This window comes from Heliangelus exortis, chromosome 1 (genome assembly GCF_036169615.1).
Source record: "Heliangelus exortis chromosome 1, bHelExo1.hap1, whole genome shotgun sequence".
Lineage (NCBI taxonomy): Eukaryota > Metazoa > Chordata > Aves > Apodiformes > Trochilidae > Heliangelus > Heliangelus exortis.
The window spans coordinates 177,898,637-177,914,207 of record NC_092422.1 but is presented as its reverse complement, the minus strand read 5'-3'; the positions used below and the strand labels follow the sequence as shown (position 1 = coordinate 177,914,207).

The following is a 15,571-nucleotide window of genomic DNA, read 5'->3' as shown; positions in this document are numbered from 1 at the left end:
GCAGGGCATTGGCAGCGATGCTCAGCCTCTTCTCTAAGGTTCTCTCCTTCTTCTGGAGACGTGCAAGTGACGAGGAGCAAGATGAGAGATGGGCAGCCTCAGGTAGAAGCTCCTGGGTTCGTTGTGGTTTTGTGGTGCCACGTGCAGGGCCTCTGTGCGGCCTCAGGGCCTTGAGCGCTTTGGTGGTCAGGTGCGCTGTGGGAGTGTGGTGGAGTCAATTCCTGACTGCTTAAGGGAAATCGGGAGCTCTTAGCGTTATGACTGAGTTTTAGGTAGTCCTGTGAGGAGGAGGGAGTTAAACTCAATGATCCCTATGGATCCGTTCTAACCCGAGACATTCTGTGATTTTTGATGCTGCTTAAAATATGTTTTTACAGTGTAGCTTGTGATTAACTAGGTTTTTTTATAATTGGTTGAAACCATAACTTTCCATCAGGTTTAATTAGTTGGCAGGTGTCAGTATTTTTTTGAAGAAGAGATGGCCCTTCTAGTAGTGTTCTTATTGTATAATTCTATAACAAGTGATTTTATTTGATGTCAATTTTTCCTCTGGATGCAGGTGATAAAAAATTAAAAACTGTAAAAGGAGTAGTAACAAGATTTTGCTATGATTATGGGATGATAGATGACATGATAGTCTTCACAAAGGATGCTGTTACAAAAAATATGGTGCTGGCTGTTGGACAGGAAGTTACTGCCACTGTGGAAGAGGATGAAACATCGGGAGGTCTGACGGCCATCAGGGTAAGATGTGAAGATAAATAGTAGCCTCAATTTCCTTGTAAGTTCCTTGAGACTTTATTTTGGAAGTTACTGTGGTTTTCACCTTCTGAATACTACAAAATAGGAGAAAGTCCCAGTCTTTCACCTAGTGGAAATAAATTAGGTTTTGTTTTATTGTTATTTTTATTATTATTACTTTATTCCATCTCCTTTAAAATGTTGATTCTTTAATACTGATTCTCTGAATATAGGCCTAGATGTAGGGTACACAAAACTGTCAGTTTTATATAATTGCATCAGAGTTTGCTTAACCATATTGAGTTCAAATCTCTGCATCTTAACCTTTTTTGAGCTTCAAAGGCAATTTTATGTTATGATTATAGGAGTAAGAAAATAAAACTGCATCTGTGACTGGAAGTATAATTAAAATTTTAGTGTTGCCTCTTGATACTTAGGTTTTGAAGAGCTGCAATTTCAAGGGTAACAGGGTCTCTGTAAAGAATCATGAGATACTGTCACAGGCTGCCACATGAGTGACCACAGGAGCAGTTTAGTACAAATACAGTTCCATTTGCTGTGGTAGCCTTTCCTTGAGTGTGACTGTGGGTACAGGAGAAGTGGAGGTTTCCCTCTGCCATGAGAAAGAGCTGCCTCCTGTAATGCATGGTAGTACACATTTTAATCTGGGAACTTACTTTATTGTATTTCTCACCTTTTTTACCTTGAATTCCAAAATTCACCTAGAATTCAGAGCTCTAACCTCATCAGCCACTACAGCTGTTAGTCCTAGGGAAAGATTACCTAATTAATATGAAAATGGGAAACCAATGCAAAGATTGTAGATGCCTGCTGAAACTCTTAATTATTATTTGTCAGCAATAAACTTGCTTTTCACCTGAACATAATAATAGTCCATGAGATGTATGCCAAGCTAATGGGGAAGACGTTTTCTGGCTAAAATAATGTATTGCACGTGATAAACTCCCTCAAGGATAGGCTTACACTTACAAAAATGTGGATATTTTCCTCTAGTGGTTGAATTGGCAGTAATCATACTGTGTCTGGTAAAATGAGGCTGGTTAGAAATGTCACATCTCAAGTAGGAGTAGACAGAAAATAAAAATACTAGAAGACAACCTTGATTTGTGTTTTACTCTGTGGAGCATTTGAGGGCTTAGATGCATTGTTGTGTGTTTGTGAAATGCAGCAGAGTTACTTGTACAGTAACTCCATTCCAAGCTCTATTGCTGGTGTGGTAATAATTAAGGATCTCATGAAAACCGTTTCCAAGATGTTGGCAGTTAACAATAATCAGTTGGGTGGGGGGGGTTTAATCTGACTTTGTTAGGCATCTGGTTTTTGATACTTTATTTCAGGAATATTTAAAATGCTGGATGTTTCCATTTTGCTTGGTTCTGTCCTTCCTTTCATTTGTCAGCAAGTACAATTCCTCTAGGCTAACATATATAAGACATTTCATACTGATTACGAGAACTACATTAAAAAGAGGAATATAAAGTCATGGAATCAATTCCAGTTTCACACAGAATTTTTTTTTGGGGGGGTTCTTAGTGAATCCATTTCATCAAAACTTTATTGCATGATTGCAGTCCAGTAAGCAGTTTCAACAGTGCTTGGTAAAAGAGTACAGTCGCACACAATCAAAAAATAAATAACTTTAATTCTTCATTTTCCTTGCTTGTTTTCCATCAAACTGACAGATTTCATACTACTGATGAAATACTTTCATCACTCCAAAATACATAAACCTGGTAACTGAGAAATATATTGAAAAGATCTCCCAAACAACAAGGATATTCTAGCAACTGTGGGATGTTTTGCTGGATGTGCCTTTTCAAAAGTTATAAAGATAAACGTTATGATTTCTCTTGTTTCTGTTTGTGATGAGCCTTAAGTCCTGCAGGCATCTCAAAAGATCTTTTTCTGGCAATATAGTTTTTGACTGGGTAAGCAAATGAAAGGCAAGCTTATGCCTAAAGCTGACTGGACTCTATAGAAAGTCAAAGTCCAAGGGCAGCCTTGATTCAATAAGCAAGGTGGCAAAGCTTGTTTATTCAAAGTATGTATAAAGAGTCTGGGGCTTCCACTTGCTGTCCCAAAATTTTACCTGGTTTATTGATGTAAAAAGGCAGTTTGCTTAGAACAGCCAATAGCATTTCAGCTATAGTTTTGGGTTTTAATTGGGTTTTTTTGGGGGGGGGAGGCAGAAAGAAGAAAATAAGTCTGGTTTAATCCCCTAGGCAGTGGAAAATATTCAGCTTTCTTACAAGTGTAAGCATTAAATATTACAGAAAATTATGCTTTGGCACCAGTAGAGTCTCCTTCCAAAATTCTGAGATACTACCACTTAACTTTGTTTTTGTTTTTTTTTAAGTGACCTAGAAGATGCTTCTCCAGTGTTAGCACTGACTGCAGGCTCTACAGCCTGAGCACTGCTGGTGGGCAGCTTTGGGGAGAGTCTGAAAGGTGCAGTTTAAACTTCTGTGGTGTCACTGCTTTTATATCCTCTGCATTAAGGCAGAGTGTGATCAGACTTGGGTGGCACTCTGCTCAGTCTGCTGTATGAAGTGCTGGTTCTTGCCATATGTTTTGGAAAAATCCTAACTTAGAAGTCTAGATTTCAGTTTATTTGAGGTCAAGTCTAATTAAACTTGGCCAAACTATTAGAGGTTCTGTTGCAAGCTCTGCAGTCAGGGGCAGTAGGAAGGCTGTTTTGAGCTCATACAAGGAACAATGTTACAGTTTTATTGGTAAAGGAAAATTAAGCTGAGAAATATCATGGTTTGAGGTTTAAGGTGTTTTGATGTGTTGAAAGTATTTCCTTAGGTATACAAACTACTTCCAACTATAACTCCATATGTAACTTACATTAAATGTAAACTTTGCAGTCTTCTCTGAAACACTGTGATTTTTTTATTTAGATTCTATATGAAGCTATACCAATCACTTAAGGGAAAGTCTGGTATTGTACTTAGTGAATTTGAAGATATGTCTGTCAGCCTGGAGCAAAACATAGATTTTTATTTTTTTTTTTTAATATATTTTAAGTGAGTTTTCATGTTAGTGAAAAGAATACCATGAAATAAGGGCTTTTTATGCAATATAAAAATATTTACTAAAAAAAAAATTATTTACAGTTTAACTATAATATTTGTGAACTCTGGAGTAGTAGACACAGGCTATTTATCACTCTCTTAAGTGGTAATACTTACTATGTTCTACAAAAAAATCATATAGGAATTAGGATCATGGTGTAGTTCAGATTGGACCAGACCTCAGGATCTCTCCAGTCCGATCTGCTCAGATCTCTAGTGGTCAGATCCAGGTGGCTCAGGGCTTTATCCACCAAGTCATGAAAACCTCCAAGGATCAAGAGAGACCACACAGACTTTATGGAGAACTTCTTCCAGTGCTTGACTTCCCTTGTGGTGAAATTTTTTTTGTTATATCTAGCCTGAAGAATTCTTGTTTCAGTTTATGCCCACAATGACAACTCTGTATTCCTGATGACCTCCTGTTAATTAGGGGGAGGCTGCTGTTGGGTCTGCCTGAAGCCAGGCTGGACAAGCCCACATCCCTCAGCTTTCCCTCCCAGGGCAAGTGCTCCAGCACTCAGCTTTCCATCCCAGGGCAAGTTCCCTCACCAGTTTCTATTTTGGGATGATGCCTTGGCTTTTGGAATAGGATCCATGTGATCAAGACAGAGCATGTGTTCCCTGTGAAAGTTGTGCCTCCAAGAAGTGTGCCACACGAAGGTAGTAATATCATTTAGCAAGTGTAAAATTCTTAACACTTCAGAGAAGTGTGGCTGTCGGAGGACTGTGCTACATCTGTGTACAAGTGCTGAAGTGTAAGAGAAAGATGGCACTGTGGAGTCTTTTCTTCAGTGTATTGTGTTTTTCACATTATACATTAAGAAAATACTTATTAGTCAGAGTTTCTAATTTTCATGTAGAAATGAAAGCTATTTTTTTCTTCTCTGTATAGTTGTTTGGGTTTTTTTATTTCCTTTGCTGTGTTATTCTAGTTTTCTACTCAATTTCTTTATTCTGGGTGTGAATTTGTAAATGCTGGGCTTTCTAAAAAAAGCTGTTAAGGTAATGATCTGACTTAAAATCCTTATCCTTGTAAGCCCCATAAAAGCAGAATTTGGTATCTTTTTCCTGCTTTATTGCAGTGTAGTTTCTTTAAATGCCATCTGGGGTTGGCAGTTCTTGCTTAACCACCCTAGATGCTTCTGTCCACTGATGTTATTGCTCCTTGTAGAGAGCAGGGAAGCTCAGAACAGATGTTTGAACTTTATCATGGAAATTCCTGAAGTTCTGATGCTGGTGGCTCTTTGGGAGGAAGGAAGTGAACCCTAGAATTCTAGTACTGAAGAACAGAAATGCTATATCCTTGGTCCAACATAGCTGGGGGTTGTAAACTGTATATATTGATGGTTTTGTAGCTTGTGTTTATTTGCTGTTTAAGCAAATAAACTTACAGACTCCATATCAGTGTCTCAAATGTAAGAAGCAGCTCTGCAGGGTTTTTTTTCATTAAAATTATTATGGTATGCCTGCAGGCCAGTCTGAAATATGTGTTTATAAATGTGTTTTAAAATAGTATCTTGAAAAAACTTTTTTTTTGCTTTCTGTAGTAGCAATGTTCTAGGTCTGTTTCTGTACAGTGAGATTGATGGGGAGGGAGAGGTCCCTCCTGCCAATATGAGGAAAGCAAGGGAAGCACGAGAAAGATTTGACAAATCAATGTGTCAAATCAATGATAGTAGCTGTCAGTGCATCTGATAAGAGAAGTTACTGTTTACTACTCGTGCTTTTTGTGTACAACAGTGAACAGCTACAGTAAGTATATATTTGTCAGATAAGCAACTTCCATCGGGAGTTGCAATTCTGATATTTATTGTAGGAATGTATTATTAACACATAAATCAGCAGTTTCACTTTGGGTGATTTTGTGTCAATAGGTGGACGCGGTCCAGAATACATGGGAGGACTCTGATCCCACCTGTGGTGCTTCTGAAATACATATGAAAATATTAATTGGTAATATTACCTCGCTCTCTAAGGACGGTGGCTATATCAATCAGAATACTTTTTTCTCAATGGATGATGTCTGTGAAGGTGTGTAGGTGCTTTCTTGTTTGCTCTTCCTTAATTTTTTTCAATAGAAATATCTTCTGATAAAAGTGCAGTCTACATCTCAAGTTAAGTTCTAATAGACTGTATGTAGTGAAGCAAGCTCAGGGATTTGGATGAAGAGAGTGACCTATCCATTCTCAGTGAGTGCAACTTACATGCAGCCATGAAAGCACAAGTTACATGTAAGCAGGTTTATTTTCAACTACAGTCTCCATAGTTGGTCATAACTTACTGAAGGTAGAACTGCGAAGAGAAGTTTGAACTGGTGAACCTGAATAATGCACTGTTCTGGCTGGTTATTTTGTTTAACTTAAATTTGTTCTGTATGGGATTAATGCAGAAGTTAAACTTGAGAAATGTTCTGTCTTACATAGGCTTCAAACCTTGTGAAGGAGACTGGGTGCAAGCAAAATATTTCATTAACCCAACGACCTGGAACAGTGAAGCAGTTTCTGTAAAGCCTTTGAGATATAAGCAAATAGACAAGGTAAACATTCTGCATGAGGAATGTTGTGCAGAGTGGGGTCTTGAAGGTTGTTTTAAGTTGCTAATACTTAAAACACTTTACTCTTCTAAAACACATCTTTATTTAAAAGATAAAGTATATCTGCTCACCTGTTTATAGTATTATTTCCCAAGTAACAAAGCTGCTTTTTTTTTTTTTTTTAACAACTGTTGCTTTATTTTAATGAAAATATTTATTCTCTCTAGGAATATATGTATTACATTTATGATTTCTTATGTCTGACTTAACTGTATATTGAATATTATTTGCACGTGTGAATAAGCATAGGAAAAAAATTCTTTTTTTAACTATGAGTATTGAGAACTAAATAAGATGTTGGTAAGTCACAAGACAGGTATAATTATTAAATCAAATTACTGTGTTGCAGTATGCACTTAAGTGGATCCTAATGCTTATCTGAAGTACTTATGGTTCTTTACACCTTTAAATCTAAAGACAAGCCCAGTAATTCTAAATTAGAGCTGTGCATTTACCTCCCATGAACAACTGAAATTTCAGAATGGCTTGCAGGAAAAGCCCATGCAGTGGTAGCCTGTTGTCTGAATAATGTCAAGTAACACAAAGTAACAAACTGTTCCAGGTTCGCATTTCCAGCCTCTGTGGAAGAATTGGTACAGTAAATGAGAGTATATTTTTCACTTTGGATTCATTGAGAATTCCTGATGGCTACTCACCTCGTAGGCATGATCTGGTGAACACGATTGTGGTGGAGAGCAACCAGTCATGTTATGTTTGGAGAGCTGTCTGCTTGGTGCCAGTCAGCCAGGATGGGTAATACACATTCTTTCATTCCCTCTCTGCCTAATAACAGCTAGAGATGAATCATAATTACACAGCTTAATTTTCGTTGCATTATTAAGCTACAAATACTGTGAATTCTTTACTAGTTGACTAGAGGGTATGATAGATCATTAGGAAGATCAGAGTGTGATCTTCCCACATCTTAGCTTTTTCCTCTTCCTTTCCAGAACATGGAGACATCTGTGCTTACTTTAGAAGCAAAACTAGTAACATCTGAGCTCGGAGTTTTTTACTAGGCAAGGAAGAAATTTTGCATGGTTTTGTTGGAATAGAAGAAACACAAGATAAGATCATGATCTTGGCATTTTTCTGTGTGAGGATTTTACTGTTTGAAAAACGTTCTCAGTTAAACTGATGAAAAATGAGTATTTCTTTAACACGTTTTATCTATATTGTGGTGATTCTTCAGATAGTCAGTCCTTAACTGACTACTTTAATGACCTGAATAATAGAGATTCTTATGGCTTGGAAATATCAAACTGGAAGGTTCTGTGAGCACTTTAGATGGCATATATGATGTGAGGAGGATCTGAACAGATTGCAGAAAAAACTAGATGAAGTTCAGTATGGAGAAGAACCAAAATTTTGTGAAATAATCAATTAGAGAATGGGCAGAGTTTGACTTGTCAGCTTGTTTGACATAGTCTTTGAGGGAGCTTGCCTTGTTCAGTCTCTAGGAAATACAGCTAAAGGCAGTATGTATTTCTTCAAAGAAGCTATGAGAAATTAAATAATTTGTTTTACTGGAGATAACACAAAGTGTTTACCTCACCTTGCACAACAGTACAACTTGTTCAATCATTTTTTCATTTTGACTTATTTTTAATGATTTATTTTATACAGCCAAGTATTACTAAAGCCAGGTTACAAAAGTAGGCCTTAGGGTTGATTCCTCAGTATGTTTCCTATCATATTAAAAAAAAAAGCATCTTAAGCTGCAATGAGGGACATCTAGTGGGCTTTGCTAGTAAATTAATGTAGCTAATAAGGAACAGCTGTAGTCATTTTGTATTTTACTGTATTAGATAACTAAGGAGTACTTAGGGAGTGTCAATGCTGGTAAGGTTATTAAAATATTTCCATGTTATTTTAGTACCAGTTTATCTAGCTGAAGTTTCTTAATTGTAGAATACAAGCAACTTTGTTAATGCTTTCTACAGGTAGCTGAGATTGAGAGGATAGAGTTGTGATCATTGTCTCAGGGAAGAGGATGTGACTTGGGTTTCATAGGCATTTCTCATCATTAGTATGGGTGATGGTGGGAGTGCTTTTTGGTTTTCAGCTTTTTTCGATTTCTTCTTCTTCAGTTTACTGCTTTCAGATTGTAGCAACAAGCAGAAGATGTGTGTGCTTGAGGTACATGTTAAAACACTTCCAGTCAAGTTATTCAAGCTCCAGTGATAATCAGGGCTCTTCCTAAGGAGCTGCTCTTAGTTGTGTCTTTGATCAGCTCCCACAGAGATTCATAACATCTTCAGGCACCATTTGATTTAGGTCTTAAAATTAGCTAATTTCTTAAGTAGTTTTAGTGTAGTATCCTAAGTTTTATGCTGTTTCATGGTGCTGGTGACAGAAGGTGTGTTGCTTTTATTTTGGTGCTTAGATCAGTAAAGGCAATCTAATTGTCTTGCAAAAGTCGCTGAGAAAACCAGTGAACCCTCTTACCTGCTTCTTCTTAAAATACTGTGATTATGAAATTGCTAGCTAAAATAATTTTTACAGGCAGTCCCACTCTAGTGAAGTCAATCTGGATGAGCCTTGTGAAGACTTAATGAGAGACAAAGGAGGACTGGAAGTATCAAGAATGACTAATTTTGGAACTCTGAAGCAGGGGGAATCTAAAAGAATTATCATTTGGATGAAGTAAGCCTTTCTCATTATTTAAGCTTTCTTCCCTCCCATCACCCCATGGTCTGTAAACCTTTATTTCACACAGAAGCCTCTTGCAGTTGAGCCTTGTAGTTCATGGTCTTCTAGTAACCCCCAAATACTGTGGAATTAAAGAAAATTTTGTATTGAGTTTAATGTCTTTAGAAAGGTGTTGAGCGTCTAGCTTGAAGATAGTGCTTTGAGACTCCCCAGCCCTATGTCTCTTCAATCCTAGTGAAATCCTTTATGGCATGAGAACTAAAAGAAATGCTTTTACTTGTAAGGCTGTTTTTAAACTGCAGATGAGCTGTTTTTTTCAAGAGGACTGCTGCATACTTACATATTAAAAACAGACCACTTTTTTTTTATTGTTGGTGTTTTTTTTTTAACTTGGATGCTAAACAAGTGTTGGCATATCCTTGAGGTTATTTTGTTTGGGTGGTTTTCTCTTTCAAATTTTTTTTTTTTTTGAGGGGGGGGGTGTTTGTTTCTCTTCAAATCTGAGCATAGAGGCTCAAATAAAGTCGTACTTGAATACCTCTAATTGTTGCTATGTGCTTTTTCCTGAGAATAAGTTACCCAATGATAAGAACATTAACTGTGCATTTATTTATGTAATTAATTGCCTAACTACTTGTAGGAATACAGGGAGTGTACCGCAGTCCTTAATCAGCTGCAGATTTGCTGGATGGGTGAAAGAGAAGCAATTCACTTTTCAGATTCCTCAAAAATGTGAGAATAGTCCAGAAGCCTATCTGTCATCTTTTCCAACAAGTCAAGAAAGCCTCTCAAAAGCTGCAATTAATTTTTATGATGACAGTGGAGGAACAGCATGTGAGTCGTTGAATAATTCCTCCATCATGGAGAACAGAGTTCCAGGTACAGTGAAATGTTAATATTTGTATGCTGAATGTTAACTCCTCCAAAGACCTGTAGGTTTGTTTGAGAATATTTGCATATACAAGCAGTAGTAATTGTGGTAACAGAGTTTATTATAATCTGTTATTATTATTATAATCAGGACTTAATTCTCAGGATACAAATTTATCAAGGAGAGAAGAGGACTTTTCCTTTGTGAAAGATGAAATTCTCCATAATGGAGACAACGAGCAAAGAGAAGATGTGGAGCAACCAATAAAGCATGTCAGTATTACTGAAGAAATTGTCATACCACCAGGTGGAAAAACATTCATAATAATCATATGCACAGCTGTGTAAGTATTTATTTCCATTGGTTCTGACTGGTACAATAGAAACAAGTCATGATAATGACTTAATGATTCCCTTATTCTGGGCACAGTTCTTTTTGGTGGAGGACGTGCCAGTACATATTAGCAAATTATGTGGAAACATATTAGACCTTGAAAGTAATTAGAACTTTAATGATGAATTCCAATTTTTTTCAAAAGAAAATTCCAGTGGTAAATGAAGAAATATAGTGGGAGTAGACATCTTCTCTTAAAAAAGGCAGTAAGATTAAGATGGTGCCTGCAGCTGGTTATATTCTTTTCAGGAAACCCATTGTTCTATGAGCACTAAAGCTAATGAATATTTCCTGGAAATGTTTGTGTTATGTCTGATACATTTTTTTCAGTCTCAGTACCCTGACATCATATTCATGTTGCTACATGCCTTGATTACAAACCTCCCTGTCTTGTGATATTAAATGCTCATTATCCATGCTGAAATATTAAAAATAAAATTTTTTAAATATGTTCTTCCTTGCAGGTATAATATATAGAGGAAGTGGTTTGCAGATCTTAGAAAACCCTTGAGGGGAAAAAAAATCACTACAAAATATTTCACAGACTTAATTGAGAATAAAAAGCAGATTTCAGAATACAGGTACAAGCCTCATACTGGATGGCTTGAGTACCACAACCCATTGATTATTATGATCACAATTTAAAAGTTGGACAGGAGAACACAAGGTCAAATGGTTTAATTCATCAAAGTAACTGCATTGACTTAAACACTACTTCTTTTACTAATTTAAACAGTGAAACGTGGGGTAGAAGATTTCTTTGGAGGATGATTTGACTGCAGTTTGAAAGATAAACTGCAGGCATGGCTGGCCTTTTGATATAGGTATTTGTAGAAGGAACAGTCTGTTTTTGACTGTAGATCTGTAAATGCCACAATGTCTGATACTCTTTGAATAATACAGAACTATCCACACAAAACTCCATGGGAGGCTGCAGCATGAAGGTAACAAGTGCTTGCTGTCCGCAGACAACAGAGACTGAAAACAGAGACCATAAATATGAAGAGTTCAGTGTCTGCACCAAGCTAGTTTTCACTAGAGAAAACCAGGCTATAACCTTAACCTGAGCAGGTAGTGTTAGTTGGCATGAAAAGTGTACTGGAGAAAGCTAGAATCCATCTGGGATACATTTGTTTTAGGGATGTGATAATAGTGTTGAACTGTGCAGTCAGTGGCAAAGAGAGAACTGCTGGGTTGTGCTGGGATGAGTTCATTAAGGGATTTCAAAGCAGATGGTGTCTGCTAAAATGTTTCAGCTTAAGACAGGAACTTCCTTAGGAACTGCTCTGAAGAAACCACTCCCTCTGGTATTGCTCCCCTCTGTTGCTTCCTGTGTTCCTGAGCACTGCTTACACATCTGAGGGGTCTTTTCTACTTCCCTACTTGATATGCTTGCAGTCAAGGATGTTCTTAGCCTTAAATCAAGCCTTAATCAAGGTGGAGCTAAGCTGGTGTTGCAGGCAGCAATGGGGCACATTTCAGGTTCCTCTGATGGAAATATTTGGCTAATCCTTGTCAGTAATATTAATTCCAAGGTGTTCCTTGTGACAAAAATATGAATTCTGTACCTAGTATGTGAGGGGAGGGATTTTACCCTTTACTTAAGTTTTTTAATTAATTGGGAGGTTGAGATTTTTACTCATTTTAATTATTTATGATACTTGGATTGAACTTGGAGCGTGAAGTGTGAGGAGTTACCCTAAGTTAGCAGTTCTTGTATGCTACTGAAATAAGTACCTAAAATTTTTTTTAAAATGCTTATGTATGGGAAAGATAAAGTTGAACATAATGGTTTTAAGAACATAACTTCTGCTTGATTGAAGAAATCCTGGATACAGTAAAGAACTCCTGTTGCTTGGTTTTTCTGATTTTACTGTTGGACGCTGTATTGAAGCAACCGTAACAAATGAAGAAGAATTGCTAATAGCACCTGGGCAACCATTTTCCCCAAGAAAGACTAAAATTATTCCTGAACCTCAGCCAAGGAGGACAACAGTGGTTGTCCCTACATACAGAAGGTACTGCAAATTAGAGAAAAAAAAATCCCCAACATTGATTTGGTACTGATGTATGTCTTCTGTGGTGCTGACAAAAAAAATGGGAGGCTGGGAGAGTCTATCCATGTTTGTATGTGTGTGTTGTAAACAAGGTAACTGTGGATGTTGGTGGTAGAAGAGATTGATTTTCTTTGTAATGAACTGCTTGATTTCTTTGTAGATTCATCAAGCAGAAGATCTTTCTACTATATAATGTGGTGATAAATGAGATAAAGAATGTTGGATAGTAATCTATAGAAAAATTGTCTTACTATTGATTCCATTTTCTATATTAAGAAAAAACATGGAAAATAAGTTTATCATCTCAAAAAAACATTTAACTCCACAAGTAGCTTTGACATCTATACCAGATGAGTGTTTCACGTCTTTCATTCAGAACTTTCCCTTTTGCAAGTAACCTTCCATTATAATTAACAGTGTAGTGATAAAAATATCCCTAAACTGCAAAAGCAGACAACCAGTGTTTCAAATAATCTGTAACTGGAACACTTACCTTTCTTCACAGTAGAGCAAAACGCTCAATCATCACTTTGAAGGAATCATTGGGTCTGTTGTGTATGTGTGCCTTGGTGTGGCACTTTAATTAACTGATAATCATGTGTATTATTCCAGGAAGCTAAATGATACATTGTACATTTTTGTTGTAGGAGTCGCAGAAGGCAGTTGCCAAGCTTTCTCCCGCATTATACCATACCAGATGAGTTAAGAAAATGTGTGGATCAGAAGTTGGACATACTGAGATTTCAGCCTCTCCTAGCAGAGGTATGCAGGTGTAGGTTTATTTAATAAAATATATTTTATGTGAGCGTGTTTGCTTAAACTAGCCTTAATGTAGCAAAAATGTGTAGCCCTTGGTGTAATAAAAGATATAAGTAAAAAAGATATTAAAATATTTTAAAAAGATATAAAGATATATATTGTCACCAATGCTTTAGTTTGTATCTTGCCACTTCGGTGGGTTTCACTATGTCACAGAATCCAAGTTTACAAGAGCACAAAAGGGTAAATGTAAAAAATTTTCCAGAGGAGTAGAAGTGTAGGCAAGAGGTATTACGGAAGCTGAAGGATTTTTCTTTACTCTCACTTTTTAGGCATCATTGGAAAGGGATTTTTAGGGCGTTAGAATAGTTCAGCAGCTGTTTCACAGCAAATAAAAGCAAAATTCTTTAAGGATTTGACTTTAAGGATTTGTAAACTTGCTCTGATATTTAACCCTTTACATTTTTTGAAAACCTGCATGCTAAAGAGCTTGCTCAAAAACTGAGGTCACAGCATTATGATAGCAGATTAGTGATCCTCTCTCAAAAAGAAGATAAAACTTGGTAGTGTTTGAAATAATTTTATACTGAAAGCCTTCCATTAAGGGTAACCTTTTTTAAATTACATTTTAAGTTCTTTCTGGTCCCTATGACTGTTTTAAGCCTGCTCCAGAAAAACCTGCTCGTTCACCTTGTATTTGTGTGAGAAGATATTAAATAGAAAGCATTCTGTGCCCTCAGTCATCATTTAGACAGAGCTTTGTACTGTTGGAGAATACCTCTTCAGTGAGATGCTCTGAGGGAGAAAGTTCAGGTTCTTGCATCTTTGTATAAGTTGTATAATCACCACCCAGAGCCAAGACTGGCAGGACTCCATCATTTCACCGGTTTCTGACCAGTGTACTTAGATTTTATGCTTTCTGGGATTGCTGAGCATAGAATTCAATTTTTGTAGACTCTCTGAATTCAGATGTTGAAACTGCCAGTGTAGTAGGGAGAGATGTGGTGTTAATTCCTTAAGCTGACTGGCTATTGTATCTGAGCTCCAAGGGCTCTAATTCTGCTTTGACTACTGAAGGAATTAAAACTATTAGCTAGTGTATAAATACATGTGTTTAGGTGCCTTAGATGGCAACCATGTTGTTGTGCACTCTGTCTTAATTAAGAGGTGTTTTGTATAATATTAAGGTGAGGGGGTTCTATATCTTAAGTGTGGAAGTTACAGCAGTAATGTTGTAACAGTATACTGTTCTGTTTTTCAGCATCTTAATCTAGATAATTACAGAGCACGCTTTTCCACTCTTTTGTGGCTTGAAGAGATCTTTGCAGAAATGGAGATAAAAGGCTTTAACATGAGTGGAGTTACTTTGAAAAGGAATGGGAACTTGTTAGTGTTGGAAGTGCCAGGAGTGGAAGAGGGCAGACCTCGCCTCTTTCCAGGTAGTTACTAATGTGAGATAAAGACAAATATCATAACCAGTATTTTCAGTGCAGTGTAAACTCTGTTGCATTTCATGTGTTGAAAGAACTCTTTAACATATCTGAACAAAGTTATTAACCTAACCTACTAGACAGGTGAACTGCACTGTTAGTGTGTCAGCATGAGTCTTACAGAGGCTGCTGTTTGAAGCAGCATTGCAAGTGCCTGTTCTAATGCACGTTCTGATACATTAGGATTTTTCACAATCAAAAATTGGTGGGGATTTCAGTAAAAAAAACTGCAGTGTAGTAATAACTTAGAGTAGGTGTATTAAAAGCAAAAGCTGGGAAAGTAGTTGAAATTAAATTTGGAAGCTCAATATAACAATGTTTTCAGGAGGTGTTGTCTTATGGTATCAGTATAAAGTGTCTTTTAAAATGTAATAAACAACTGCATATGGTATTTCAGAATAGGAGTTCACAGAGCACCTTTGCTGAAGTTATTTAACATATAGCATCCTGAAAATTCTTAGTTTAACCATGCAAAAGAGAAATTAAGTGCTGTGGAGAGATTTTTGCTATGGTGTGTAACAGTACATTGCCTTTTTACTTTGTTCAAAAATAGGTGATAAGGTGATACTGAAAAGTCAGGTCTACTCTAACCACATAATAGAGTACATTGCCTATATTACTGAGGTAAGCAAGATGTATCTCCTGTTAAAAATACTGTGGTCCACGGGTTTCAGTGGGAAGCTGGCAATTTACCAAGAAGTTTAATATGACCTTTGGGAAGCTAGACTTGTTTTATACGCATTCTGAGTGGTGATTCTGTAATTTTAATTGGATTTTTTTTAAGACTTTGGCATCCCTATTGTTCCTAGATTATAATCTTTACCTGCTCTGAAAGCACTCATAACACAATCTAGATATACAATATGTTGATAGAAGGTAAATATAGGTGTAGTTTTTGGACCAAATAAATGGAAGGT

General features: G+C 36.8%; 1 protein-coding gene across 1 annotated transcript in view; it reads left to right on the top strand.

Annotated features, from left to right (window-relative positions):
• The window catches only part of MOV10L1 (Mov10 like RNA helicase 1), a 28,527-nt gene continuing 12,956 nt past the window's right edge, over positions 1–15,571 (top strand). The window contains exons 1-12 of the mRNA XM_071733806.1: positions 1–102; positions 560–744; positions 5,714–5,870; positions 6,263–6,375; positions 6,995–7,185; positions 8,938–9,078; positions 9,725–9,963; positions 10,106–10,298; positions 12,172–12,366; positions 13,053–13,167; positions 14,426–14,603; positions 15,208–15,278. Of these exons, the coding sequence (XP_071589907.1) occupies positions 18–102; positions 560–744; positions 5,714–5,870; positions 6,263–6,375; positions 6,995–7,185; positions 8,938–9,078; positions 9,725–9,963; positions 10,106–10,298; positions 12,172–12,366; positions 13,053–13,167; positions 14,426–14,603; positions 15,208–15,278 (1,863 nt within the window). The 5' untranslated portion in view covers positions 1–17. The remainder of the gene's footprint in view (positions 103–559; positions 745–5,713; positions 5,871–6,262; positions 6,376–6,994; positions 7,186–8,937; positions 9,079–9,724; positions 9,964–10,105; positions 10,299–12,171; positions 12,367–13,052; positions 13,168–14,425; positions 14,604–15,207; positions 15,279–15,571) is intronic.